General features: G+C 45.4%; 1 protein-coding gene across 1 annotated transcript in view; it reads left to right on the plus strand.

Annotated features, from left to right (window-relative positions):
* The first annotated feature begins 3,872 nt into the window (after positions 1-3,872).
* Positions 3,873-13,623, plus strand: part of EIF3K (eukaryotic translation initiation factor 3K) — a 62,666-nt gene continuing 52,915 nt past the window's right edge. The window contains exons 1-2 of the mRNA XM_086816315.1: positions 3,873-4,053; positions 4,397-4,453. Of these exons, the coding sequence (XP_086672441.1) occupies positions 3,922-4,053; positions 4,397-4,453 (189 nt within the window). The 5' untranslated portion in view covers positions 3,873-3,921. The remainder of the gene's footprint in view (positions 4,054-4,396; positions 4,454-13,623) is intronic.

Below are 13,623 nucleotides of genomic sequence, written 5' to 3' on the forward strand. Positions count from 1 at the left end.
GCATGTCGATTAGGGAGTACATCAAGAGGTTCATGAAGCTCTCTATGTTTGTGGTTGGACTTAATGAAGGCATGAGATTGAAGAAGTTTGTGCATGGTCTAGATTCATACATCAAAGCGGATGTCTTGGCACAAAGACCAAGCACTATCCCAAAGAGGCTATGAGGTTGGCGGAGCTATATGAGCCAAAGTATAAGAGGGTTCAGCCCAATGTACCTTTTCATAAGCCATTTCACACTTCTTCAAATGTGGGGAAAAGTCTACCTTCTTCTACATCCACTTACACTTCCAAATTCCATACATCTTTTGGAAGTGGACAGTCCCACAAGTGGAGTTCATAATGATGTTAAGAAGAGCAATGGGTTTGTCTAGAAGCCTCCTCAACCATTCAAGAAGACTCAACAGATGGATGATCCTAAGATTGAGGAATTGAGGAGCAAAGGGCTATGTTTTAAATGCAAAGAGAAGTGGTCACCCGGGCACATTTGCAAATCAAAGAAAGTGGTGGCTACTATGATCATTATGGATGAGGATGACGATTCCAAGTCATCTCATGATGTGGAAGAGTTTGAAGATTGCAGTGAGGAGACACATGAAGAAGACTTGGAGGGTCATTCTTTTGTCAAAGAAGAGGATGAGTTTCCTTTTGACCCCGGTGGAAGGGATCATGCATGCATTTTGAAAGGACAATGTAGTAGCGGACGCATTGTCTAGAATGTGGGCTTGCACCTTGACATCAATTATGGAAGTGTATAGTGAATGGATAAAAGGGATACAAGAGGAGTATCTTGTCAGTGAGAGTGCTGCCCATATTTACAAAAAATTATAGCAAGGAGATGGTGAAGAATTTCCTCATTATAAGCTTCGGAATGGTCTACTATGGGACAAGGATAAGGTGTATTTGGTTCCAACCTCATCCTACATTCCCAAGGTGCCTCATGAGATGCATTCTTCACCGCTTTCGGGTCATCTTGGTGTTCTCAAGACATTTGACAAAGTGAGCAAAAGCTTCTATTGGAAAGGCATGTGGAGGGATGTCAAGAAGTTTGTTTTGGAATGTGTGTCATGCCAAAGGAATAAGGATAGTCACCAATTGCCAAGTGGTTTACTCCATCCTTTGCCTATTCCGGATGGAAAATGGACTCACATTTCCATGAATTTCATTACAAGCTTGCCAAAGACGAAGCATGGATGGGATCAAGTATTTGTGGTGGTGGATAGACTCACCAAATCAGCTCATTTTATTACTTCCAAGACTACTTATGGGGCCTCTCACATTGTATTCAAGATACATGGTTTGTCACTCAACATAGTTTGTGATAGAGATACCAAGTTCATGGGCACTTTTTGGAGGACATTGTATGAGAACTTGGGGACTCAAATCACTCCTTCTACAGCCTATCACCCTCAAACGGATGGGCAAACGGAGTGCACAAACAAATGGCTCGAAGTGTACTTGAGGCACTATTGTCATGACATGTAAGCATCATGGGATGAATGGCTTTACCTTGCTGAATTTTGTCATAATTCAAGCAAGCATTTGAGTATCGGGATGTCACCTTTCGAGGCTCTTTATGGGTATCAAGTGCATGTGCCATCTATTGCCTTCCATGAGGATAAAATGGTTAATCCTTTAGCCAAGGAAGAGTTGGAAAGGATGAGACAGCTTCTTCAATTATGCAAGGATAATATGAAGAAGGCACAAGAAGTCATGAAGGCAAATGCGGATGAGCATAGACGCAAAATGGAGTTCAAGGAAGGTGATTATGTGTTGCTCAAGCTTCCTAAGAGCCGTCACAATATTCTCAAAGGGTCTTCCAATTCCAAGTTGGCACATAGATACTATGGACTATATTTGGTAGTCAAGAAAGTGGGTGATTTGGCTTATAAGCTTGACCTACCTCCTTCTACAAGGATTCATAATGTGTTTCATGTATCCAACCTTAAGAGGTTTGTGGGCTCTCTTCCTCAAGAGATTGAAGAGTTACCACCGATGGATGAAGAAGGAGAGATTATCTATGAGCCGGAGAGGATTGTGGACAAGAGGACAAGGGTTTTGAGGAACCGAAACATTGATGAATTCCTTGTGAAATGGAAGCGCTTGCCCATAGATGAGGCTACTTGGCAATCAATGGAGTATGTTTAACAACATGGTTTACTTGATGGACGTATTCCTTGATCAAGTGGCATGATTATTATATGAAGAATGGGCATATCATGAGGTTTTATATGTGCTGTAATTTTTGGACAGCTTTGGTTGGATCTATTGTTGGGGTTACCAATCTACTCCAACACACTCGGAAGATCATTTGATTCGATGACAAATATGTGGGAGGTGCGGCTACGCATCATTTGTAACTCTTTTTTATGGAGGTTTCATGAAGAATTTCAAGGGAAGCTTCATCGACAACATGGCTGCCATAACAGTCCTACATGCTATTTTTGGAGGAGTAGTTTGCCAGCTTCACTACATTTGGTTTCCCTATTCCAAATGTATTCGAGGCGCATTTTTGAAGACCTCACTACTTCCCACGGGTTTACATTGAGATTGCGATTCAATTGTAAATATCTTGTATGATTTTGAGGACAAAATCTTTGGGAAGGGATGGTTTGTCATCATGAACCATAGAGCTTGATTTCCACATGTACATAGGGGCCCATGGGCAAAAGGAGAACCTTTGGACTCCATCAATGGAGATTTGGCCTTCCATGGTCAAGTTCATGGCTAACTTGAAAGCCATCCTCTTGGTGAGAGGTTAAACACACTTAGGCTATTTGTGCATCTTCTCTTGCTACATGCACTTATAGATTCTCTCTCTCTTGTATATTCATGTGATGAGCCATTTGATAACTAATCTCATGATTAATGGATGCTAGATTCTTACTTTGAAGTGTTTGATTCCATATTTTACTCTAGATCCATTTCACCTATGCGTTGCCAAACATTGTCGATTCTCTTGACATCGTTGCCCAAATTTATTGCAATGCATTACCACTTCATTGCCAAATGCATTGCTCAATTCTTGTTGAGAGAAATGTCGATGCCATGTGGATCTTTTGCTTGGGTGCCTAATCCTCCATCGATCCCCTTTTCCAAGGCATTCAAGGATAAATGGATTCAAAAAAACTCTCCCTTGGCTCCTCTTCTTCTCTAGCCAAGGGTTTCCTTAGTACATCACTTGCTTCTAGGGATTTAAAATGGAGAAATAGAGATCACTTAGGGCAAGGTAAGATCACTTACAATCCATTTCATTCTTCAATTTTTAGCACAACTCATGCCATTGTTTCCCATTGCACCATCATCTCTTCATAGCTCCATGATTACCATCAAAATATCAAAGCCTCTTACCAATCGGCTCAAAAGAAACAAAGGAGGATAATAATGTACCCAATCTTGTTTTTCAATCAAGCCATAGTGAAGAGAACTTCCACCTATTCTTTATCTTGCATAAGTGATAGCAAGAAAGCAATAGGGAATTCACATAAGCCACATTATGTATTTCCACACATCCATAAGCATCATTACACATCCATTGGCATTGATGAAGCCAAGAATGCTTGCAAATGCTTCCAACAACTTCCCCCCAATGCTTTTATTTTTTACACTTAATGTTGCAAGAAAGCTATGGAAACTTCAAGAAAGAGAGATGGATGTAAGCAAGTACTCCCTTCTCCTACAAAAGTAAGAGAGAGACCGTGCCGTGTAATGAGAGAGAGGAAGCAACACGACATATATACAGCATAAGATTTCTTTCCAACAAAAAGAGTATGAAATAAATCTACGTTAGGCCAAGAGGCACATCTTAGCGACGTTTAAGGGACTTAATTAAATGTGACCCCATAGAAAATGAAAAATTAATTAATATGACCCCTTTAGATGACCTAGTTTTTTCCCGGACATTTTGTTCTACGTCTTGCAACAATGCAGCGCGCATCAGCCGTGGCCTCGTCGGACAGGGAGGTGGCCCCCCAGTACACCATGGAACAGGTGGTGGCACTTAACCCTTACAATCCCGACATCCTCCCTGAACTCGAGACATACGTGCAGGAGCAGGTGCCTTCTTCCCCTCCTTGCTTTTTGATGGTACAAAAGATAAGATTTCGATGTCTCCTAAGCCAATCTGGCCTCCAACGAGGTCCATGAGTAGACTAAGATCAACGTGGCTCTCTGACCTGTCCAAAATGCTTCTGAGTGAATGAAACGATCCCGGCATTGTGAAGGGGAGTAGGTATGCCATGTCATCTATGAGTGCCATGCGGCTATATTCTTCAAGGCCCTCTCCCCTTGCGATGAGGAGGCCGTGAGAGGTGCTCAGGCCAAGGGACCTTTGCAAGAAGTAGTTTTTTTTTTCCGGGTGGAGGGGGGATAATTCCGATAACTTCTTTAATCTTTGCAGGTTATACATCAGACTTACAGCTTGGATGCCAACTTGTGCCTGTTGCGCTTGTATCAGGTGTGTGTGTGTGTACACTCTTTCTTCAGGGGTTTTATCTGTCCTTTAAATCCCATTGAAGGTGAGAGCTTATGGACTGTTTCTATTTCTGTGAGTGCTCATTTTTAAAAGGCTGAGGCATCATCCAAATCATTGATTTATAATGTGTTTTCAATGTGCACTTGCATTTCAGTGTTGTCTTTATTTTGGTTCTCTCCCGAGGGGAGGTTAGAAGCATCTAGAGACTTGGCTCCACTTGCAAAGCCCAAGCATCCCATACCACCAAGATAGGCAGGCCCCTGCGATGTGAACATGGAATAGTCTCAGTAGCTCTTCCTCAAACTGACCCAATAAGGCACTTATATAGGCTACCTAGCAAATATGTGCTGTAAAACTTATGCAGGCCACATAACAAATAGGTGCTATAAATAGCCCAATTCTCCAATAACTCCTTACCTCCCCGTTTAGATGCCTAATCCCATCCCCTCAGATAACCTAACTTTGGGTTAGTTGTGTTAACCTTGTTGGGGCTTCGGGATCTAACTCACTTCCCCCCTTAAGAACCATTGACGTCCTCAACAATGAATTCGGGGAAATGACTCGTCAACCTACGCATAGTCTCCCACGTCAGACTGTCCTTCTGTTATGTACGTGGACACTAATCCACGGATCATGGATCTAATCCAACGGGATTAGGGGGTCCCAAGATTAGGGATTAGCAGGCTCAATCAAGAGGGAGAGAAGAAGCAAGAGGGAAGCATGAGAGAACGAGTGATTAGCGCTAATCACACCCAAACCCTAACTCTAGCATACCACCTATGCTAGATTAGAGTCGCAAAAGAGAGGGAGAGAGAACACTCAAATTCTATTTTGTATAAATGGGAGAATGAGTTACAAACACAAGAGAAATTGGCTTTTATAGTTCCAAGCCTTTTTCCACTAGGTTGCCTGGGAGTAAGTGACCCGAGGCGTCCGGAACATAGTTACAAGGCTTTTCTTTATGGATTGGCCAATAAGCCGAGATTCTCTTTTCTGTCCTTTGAAGCTCAAGACTTGGGAGCGTCTTTAGGGCATTTTTCTAATCAAATGATGGGATTTACAATAAAGTACAGACGCTCGTCACATAAGTGTGCGGACATAGTTGTCATAGAAACATGTTAACCACACGTGGTTAACATACTCCCCTTCCTAAAGTCGATTGCATCCTCGTGATCGGTGAAGAAGTGGTCGAGGCAGCTGGGAAGTGTCGCACTTGGTTGGTCCTCTTGTCTGGAAATGAGAGGGGGTGGGGGGGGTTAATATGATGGAAAGAACCTAGTGGAGTATTGACGATCAAGTGTCCAGCTAGTTGCATGGGCTCTTTATGAATTTTGCGTTCTTGTATGTGTCTAGTAGTGCTCATTATTTTGTTTTGTTTTGTTTTGTTTTGTGTGTATGTGTGTGTGTGTGTGTGTGTGTGTGTGTGTGTTTTTGGGTGGTTCTTTTTGTCCCCTTTGCGGCTTTAACATTCTCATGGGAGGAATGAGAGTACTTGAATGAGAGACTAGCACGGAATACTTAATGACCAGTATCCAAGTGGTAAGTGATGGTGTTACCAAGGGGTTAGTAAAACAATGGTGTTAGTAAGCAAGTGGCAAGGTCTTGGTTCTGGAGGGACAAAGAGGTAACTTGCATGGAAACTGCTTGCGCTCCGAGATGCTTTATTCTGATGTACATGTAGTTGTAGCATCTTCATCAAGACACCTTAATGGACATCTTGGCTCCCTTAGGTGTTGATCTTTTGGTGGTTGCATAGTAGTGAGGAGTTTCATAAAAAATGTTTTGAAACGTGTTTCCAAACGTTTCATTGCCAGGCCCAAAAGTATAAAAAAGGTTTCATAACCATGCGCGCGCGGGGGAGGGGGGGGGTGGGGGGTGTTATATAGTATCCAAAAACAGGGACCTTCAACAAGTTTTACACAACTTTATAAGACTTTTAATAAACGGCATGTCAACTTGAACTTACAGACTTACAAAATTGTAAACAAAAGAAGACATTGTTAGAAGTCATCTCCTGACTAGTTTAATACACCAGGGCCTTTGTTGTGGGTGTGCCCGCCCTTATGAGGTGTTTTATCATTTTTTCCCACTCTCCGTATTTTTGTCCTATTTTTTTCATTTTTCTGTGGCATGGGAGACAGTCTAGTAGTGGCAGGAGGACTCTGAGCTTGGCCGACTGCATTTGTGACATGGCCGACTGCACTGCATGAGTCGTGGGACTCTTCTGGTGATGTCCGACCCATTTTGATGCTGGCCGACTGTGATTATCCAGTCGTGGAGGTTCTTGTGTCCAGTCGGCTGCCCTACAGCAGGCCGACTGTTGATGTGGGGGCATATAAATAGGCCCCCAGTCCCCATACCACTTTTGTATCATACCTCGGGATTTTCTTGTGTATATAGAGCAGAGTTACACGCCTATATCTCTCTCTCTCTCGTGCTGTATTTTTTTTTTTGCATGCGTTTTGCTCTTGTGTTCCCAGATCTGGTCATCATCTCCGCTGCGTATTCTGACATGGTATCAGAGCCTAGGCTCTAGATAGTTCTTGGGATTTGTGTGAGCAAGAGAGGGATTGTTGTGTGGCTGATTGGTGGACCGTACGGGACTGTTTGGGAAGAGGAGAAGCAAGAGGATGGTGGCCTGATTTGCTGGACAGCCACTTGCAGGTATTAGTGCTTCTTTGTTCCCACCTACCCACCCTTTTCAGAGTACATCCCCGCAATGGCAGATCTGTTTGAGATGGGCGAGAGGCATGTAAAGATCCCGACACTCCCCACGTTCCCGGTGGACCGTCAGTTGGACGGGAGCAACTACGGCATATGGAAGGTTATGATGGAATCTGTTCTGGAGTCTTATGATCTTGTTGATTTCGTCGTTGTTGGGGTTCCACGGTCGGAAGTAGAGGAAGGGGAGTTACCGTCGACCCGAAAGGACCGGGAGACTCAGACACAGATGTGGGATCGTGTCAATGCCAGGGTTCGTTCGTTTATCTTTCTCAACTGCACACCGCAGGTAATCAATCATGTAAAGCATATGACGTTGGCCAGAGGTATATGGCAGCGTTTGGCCTCTCTTTACAACAGGGTATCGCCCATGAAGAGGATTTCCTTGGAAGTACAGATGCGGGTTATGAGCCCTGCAAAGTTGTTGACGATGTGGGAGCATATTAACAAGCTGCACGCTCTTCAGCAGGAAGTTCTTCAGGTTGGGAAGGAGATATCGTCAGAGGACATGGCCATCACGTTGCTGTCACATTTGCCCTCTTCGTACTCAGCATTTCACTCGTCTTTGATTACCAGTGGGCAGGCTCAGCACCATCACGTGGGAGGAGCTTGTGTCCATGGTCCTGGACCAAGAGGAACGATTCACGAACCCTCCTCAGGGTGGAGGTTCAGAGGCCTTAACTGGCCAATGATTGAAAGGCCGTAACACGGGCAAAGGGAAGGCTTCATCGGAGAAGTCTTCTGAGAAGAAGTCCGTTATTGACCGCGAGAAACTAAAGGCAGAGAGGACCTGTAATGATTGTGGCGAGAAAGGCCACTATTGGAGGCAGTGTCCCCAGCGGAAGACCGAGAAGGATGAAGATTCCTCAACAGCAATCATGAAGACTCCGGCTTTTGTGCACCTGGAGGTGGTGGACACCGATGTTTCATTTTCTTCAGGTAGGGAGGAGATTGGAGGACTCTCCGCAACGGATACTCGAGAGTGGATTCTCGATAGTGGTGCTTCCAGGCACATGACTCCTTCCTGTTCCGGTTTACAGGATCTTTGCAGGCTTGTTGGTATATACTTACTGGGAATACGTCCACTATCCCAGTTCACAGTGAGGGCAGGATGGAGATAGTTCCCGATGGTGGCAGAGGGGGGAAGCATCCCTCCCAGGTGTTGTATGTTCCGTCACTTGGTTTTCAGCTGTTGTCAGTGCATCAGGTTTGCAAGACTGGCGTACAAGTGGAGTTTGATGAGCATTTTGTCGCTCTCCGGGACAAAGCAACAGGCCAGGTAGTTTGGGAAGGCGGAGTGGAGAATGGAGTTTACAAGCTTTCAGCACTCTCTCTAGGTCCTCAGGTTTGTGATGAGTGGCAGTCTGGTAATGGCCACTTGTGTGTGGATACGCTGTAGGTGCAGGCTTTCCGGGACCAGATGGTGGATAGCTTGCCAGTAGATGGCAGCAGTTGGCAGGAACTTTCCAGTACTGATGTTGGTAGTTCTTGTGTTCGTCAGTCAGAGGAAACTGAACAGGTAACTTATGCTCTGATGTCTCGTAGTGTTCGGGACAAAGGACCTCATGTAGATGAGGATGTTCTTTCCACGGGGACCTTTCGGAAAGCCAGGCAGGTGGCAGGTGATTACTTGCAGAAGGAGGTGGTTTCTCCAGGCTTTGTGGTTCCGGAGTCAGAGGGGGTGGTTGACAGGTTTCAGAAGGCCTTGCGTGGTCTTCATCAGGTTTCCAGGACTTGTTTTTGCACCGTAACAGGTGTTGATCCTTGTGGGCTGTGTGATGCCTCTTTGACTCAGAAGCAGAATGGTTCATTGATCTGGTTGATGGACACCAAATTGGACGGGAGCTTCCTGATGAGGCAGTTGAGCTCATGGTTGCAGATGACTCTTTGGGAGGCCGGATTGCGTTTCCTGTGGTTTCTGCGGCATGCGAAGGATCATGGACTCTTGTACACAGGAGGGGGATTGTTGGATGGAGTCCGACTCCACGGTGGGAGTGACTTAGTTTGGGGAGGAGATCCGGACACGAGGAGATCTACTTCAGGCCCAGGAGCAGTTTTATGGAGCAGTAAGAAGCAGTCATCTTTTGCCTTGTCGAGCACAGAGGCAGAGTACCGGGCTGCTTGTGATGCTGCTTGCAAGGTGGTGAGGATGCAGAGGTTGCGTTGCAGGTTTCCACTTGAGGAACCCATGGTCATCCAGAGGCACTTTGTTCGTGAACAGATCGTTGCTGATGACATCTTGCTAGAGTTCTGTTCGACGGAGGACAGTACGGTGGACCTCTTCACGAAGTCGCTCTCTCAGGATTTGCTCAGGCAGCACCCCAGCTCCCTGTGGTTGGTTTCACAGCCAGGAGCTGAGAGGGGGTGTTAGAAGTCATCTCCTGTCTAGTTTTATACACCAGGGCCTTTGTTGTGGGTGTGGCCGCCCTTATGAGGTGTTTTATCATTTTTCCCCACTTTCCGTATTTTTCCCCTATTTTTTCCATTTTTCTGTGGCATGGGAGGCAGTCTAGTAGTGGCAGGAGGACCCTAAGCCTGGCCGACTGCATCTGTGACATGGCTGACTGCACTGCATGAGTTGTGGGACTCTTCTGGTGCTGTCCGACCCATTTTGATGCTGGCCGACTGTGATTATCCAGTCGTGGAGGTTCTTGTGTCCAGTCGGCTGCCCTACAGCAGGTCGACTGCTGATGTGGGGGCATATAAATAGGCCCCCAGCCCCCATACCACTTTTGTATCATACCTCGGGATTTTCTTGTGTATATAGAGCAGAGTTACACGCCTATATCTTTTTCTCTCTCTCGTGCTTTATTTTTTTTCTGCATGCGTTTTGCTCGTGTTCCCAGATCTGGTCATCATCTCGCTGCGTATGCTGACAGACATTGCAATTTTCATATGTCAAACTAAAGTCTGAGACATGTTAAAACTTAACACTCAAGTTTCACTAGCCCACATAGCACAACTTACAAGTAACCAAAAAGATTGTCTAAAGACTCAGGAGTAGCAATCCATAAAATCATAAATGTGACTTGGGCCATGGCCATCGGCCAAGGCAACTGACAGTCTGGCACATGTCTGTATCAATGAGAGGATGGCCATACAGTACAATACAGTACCGTATTGTACACTATAACGTACCTTATAATAAGGTACGTGGTACTTATGCAACCTTGACCAAATTGAACTTCCATACACCACTGTCAATCCAACCTATGAGCTAGGCCCTGAAAATAAAGGAGTTCCTCATCAACGAGACCTTGCCGGCCTATCATCCTTTCTTTCCTCCTAAATCCAAATGTCCATTGGAACCTTGTTACAAGGAAATCCGAATTTATGGAATGACCTCAAGGATTGGATGAAACGAAAACTACAGGCTCCCATAGAGAAGGTGGGCACCTCAGATTCCTCAAATGAACTTGAGCCACATAGTCTTGAATTACTTCGTGACAAAAGCCCACAACCCAAAGGCATACCGACAATTCGAGTAAATGCGTTGGGTCACTACTTTGAAAGTGATGACACAAATGCATCGTGCCGATTTGCTACAAAGGACATGAGGTCACGGCCATCCTAGATAGGAGTGCTCGCATAAGGATCATCACAAGGAAGTGCTGGGAAAAATGGGAAGAGCCACCTCTATATAACACCAAATTGGTGATAAGACTAGCGGGTGGGACAACCGCAAAACCCCATGATGAAAGGTCCCTTTGCAGAAGATCCCGTGATCACATCCAGGACTAATGATCTCCTTGTTTGCTAAGCTTGTCACCAAATCCTTGATGAAGAGGGAGAGCCAGACACAGTCACTTCTGTCATGGATGACGGAGCTGACCAAGATTGGATACAAATCCTAGCTACAATCGATACTCCCCCAAATCACAAACAAGGAACGACATTTGTGGTCCCAACCTACCAGTACCTTCGTGAACCCTACAAGCCCTCAACCTCGCTTAACACCATGAGTGTGCGCGCAGCTCCCCAACACAAACTTGTAACCCTTCGGGTATGGTTAGATTTCCCCTTTGACAAAAATATGCAAAGAAAGTGTGCCTTGCTATCTCCAACAGCTAGCCACAATCTTTTGCCATAGGAAACATGGATCTCCCTAGGCAAACCATCTCTTCACAGTGCTCATGCCAAAATTCAGCTAGCGAAAAACGGATATGAAGCCTTGGGTCTTTTACACAAACGGTACAGTCTGTCTCTAACCCATTGGCTTCTTGTAAGTTTTATGTGGTTCCCACAAGTGAGAAGCAGGCATCCTTGGAGGAAGCTGGGTCACTAACGCCCCATATGCAATCAACTCAACTAACAACGCGACTACCCTCGAGCTTCCCAAGGGAAGGAAAGGTAATGATGATCCTCTAGGAAGGGGAGTCCACCATATCCGATCCTAGGCCAACACCACAAAGGATACTCTTTCACCCACAAAAACTGGTAAGTCTTCCATTGCCCCCGAATTGCCACAAGAACCAAACCCACCAAGAATATGGATAGGATTCTCCACTAAGAATAGTCTACAAAGCTGGCGAAAACCCACACTTATATTCAAATTTCACAGGAGATGCATCTAAAGAGTATTGGGTATTTCATTCCTAAAATATCCATTGGAAATAACTAGTTGGAGTGTAGATTTCATGTCATTAATTCAGGAGCACTCCAAGTCCGGATTATAATTGGGAAAGAATGGATTGATGCCACTCACTACCACCTCAATTGGCGAGAAGAAACGGCCACCATGGACGTCAATGGCAAGAAATGGACGACAACGGTAAAAAAGCCAAAGTCGTCTTGTGTCTAGAAATCATAAACACATCCTCACTCTCGACTACCCTCCACATTCCAATCCCATCCTCCTCACCTGCAGTCTCCCCTACTACCACACCCCGTGCCTCACCAAAGCTGATCGAAAAGAAACTGTCGACACCATCCACCCTAGACAATCAAGCCTCGCCGTCAACAATCACCCCTAACTCTACATCCTCGACCATCCACACCGCAAGCACCCCGATCTCTTATCACTATCATGACAATCAATGGTGGGTGCCCAAGAATCTTCTTGCAACTCAAGGATTCTATGATGGCTACACAGAACTCTGGATCCCAAAATGGCCATCCCAAAAACACGAGCAAAAAGCAAAAAAGTAGCCAAAAACCAACCCTAAGTCAAACCTTCAACGTTGGCTAGTCCCCAATCGCTTGCTAAGAGCACAAGGCTACTATGAAGGCAACACTTACCTCTGGCTACCCAAGAATGCAGCCTCTGCTCATCCACCACAACAAATTCCCAAGGAGTTGTGACAAAAGGCCCAACGGCCGAAAGTCAGGCAACCCTAAGCATAATGATACCAACAACGATGGGAGCCTACCAACGTGCTCAAAGCTCAAGACTTCCATGAAGGGAACACACAACTGTGGCTCCCAAAGCCACAATCAAACGCTTGTCCTCAGCATCGACAACATACTCATAGCTCAAAGCCTTGTCGACAAACAACCAAGAAGCCTTGTCAACCACGGACCCTCATCACTCAACAACGATGGGTACCAAAATATCTCTTAGAAGCCCAACACTTCAATGATGGCAACTCCATCCTTTGGGCCACTGAATAACCCTCAAAAGTTGGCCCAATCCACAAAAACCAAGCCAATACCTGTCCAATCCATGTAGCTGGTTTGGCAGCCAACGAAAAAGCAAGTCCCCTCTTCGTCAATCAAAACCCACGGACTTGCTCAGTGCCCACACACAAAAGCACGGGCACTCACAAGCTCAATTTGCCCAATCCTTTCAACGAAAAGAGCCTCGTCCAGGAAGCTCCAATCCACCCCTCAACTTCATCACCAACCCAAGGGGCAATACCATAAATGCAAGAGCTTATATAGCCACTCAAAGACAACCTTAAGGGTAAGCTCACAAATCTAGCTAAATGAGCTACTCTGTACACAACCCTCTTTTGGGGTGCTGACCAATAAACAACCTTCACGTCCTCACCCAAGAGAGGACCCCAAGAAAAAAAAAAAGCTCAGAACGCACTCAAGCGTCTCTAGGTGATTAGGCATGTCTAGGTGATCAAGACCACAAACACACCTTACGTCCTCGCCCATGCACGCTAGCTACAATTCTCACTGGGCTCTGTCTTTTGCACACACCCCGCACAAAGCTTCATCATCGACATCCATCCAAGTACATCTCTGGATGGGGGTACCATGGAGGGCGCAAGCCTGGTCAATGGTATGACCCATTGCCTAGATCTTCTTGATCACCCAGCTTCACCCAAATAACTGTACTTAATGCCTCATCGACCCTACCTACAACTTCTTCTTATGCTACCTCAGCTTTGGAAGCCAAAAGTTGACTGCAATATGCAATTGCAATCATGATCCAAAGTAGCTTCCACTTCCATAATCAAAAGCTACTATACCTATGGATCCTT

This window comes from Cibotium barometz, chromosome 22 (genome assembly GCF_041138505.1).
Source record: "Cibotium barometz isolate CiBa-2024 chromosome 22, ASM4113850v1, whole genome shotgun sequence".
Classification (NCBI taxonomy): Eukaryota; Viridiplantae; Streptophyta; class Polypodiopsida; order Cyatheales; family Cibotiaceae; genus Cibotium; species Cibotium barometz.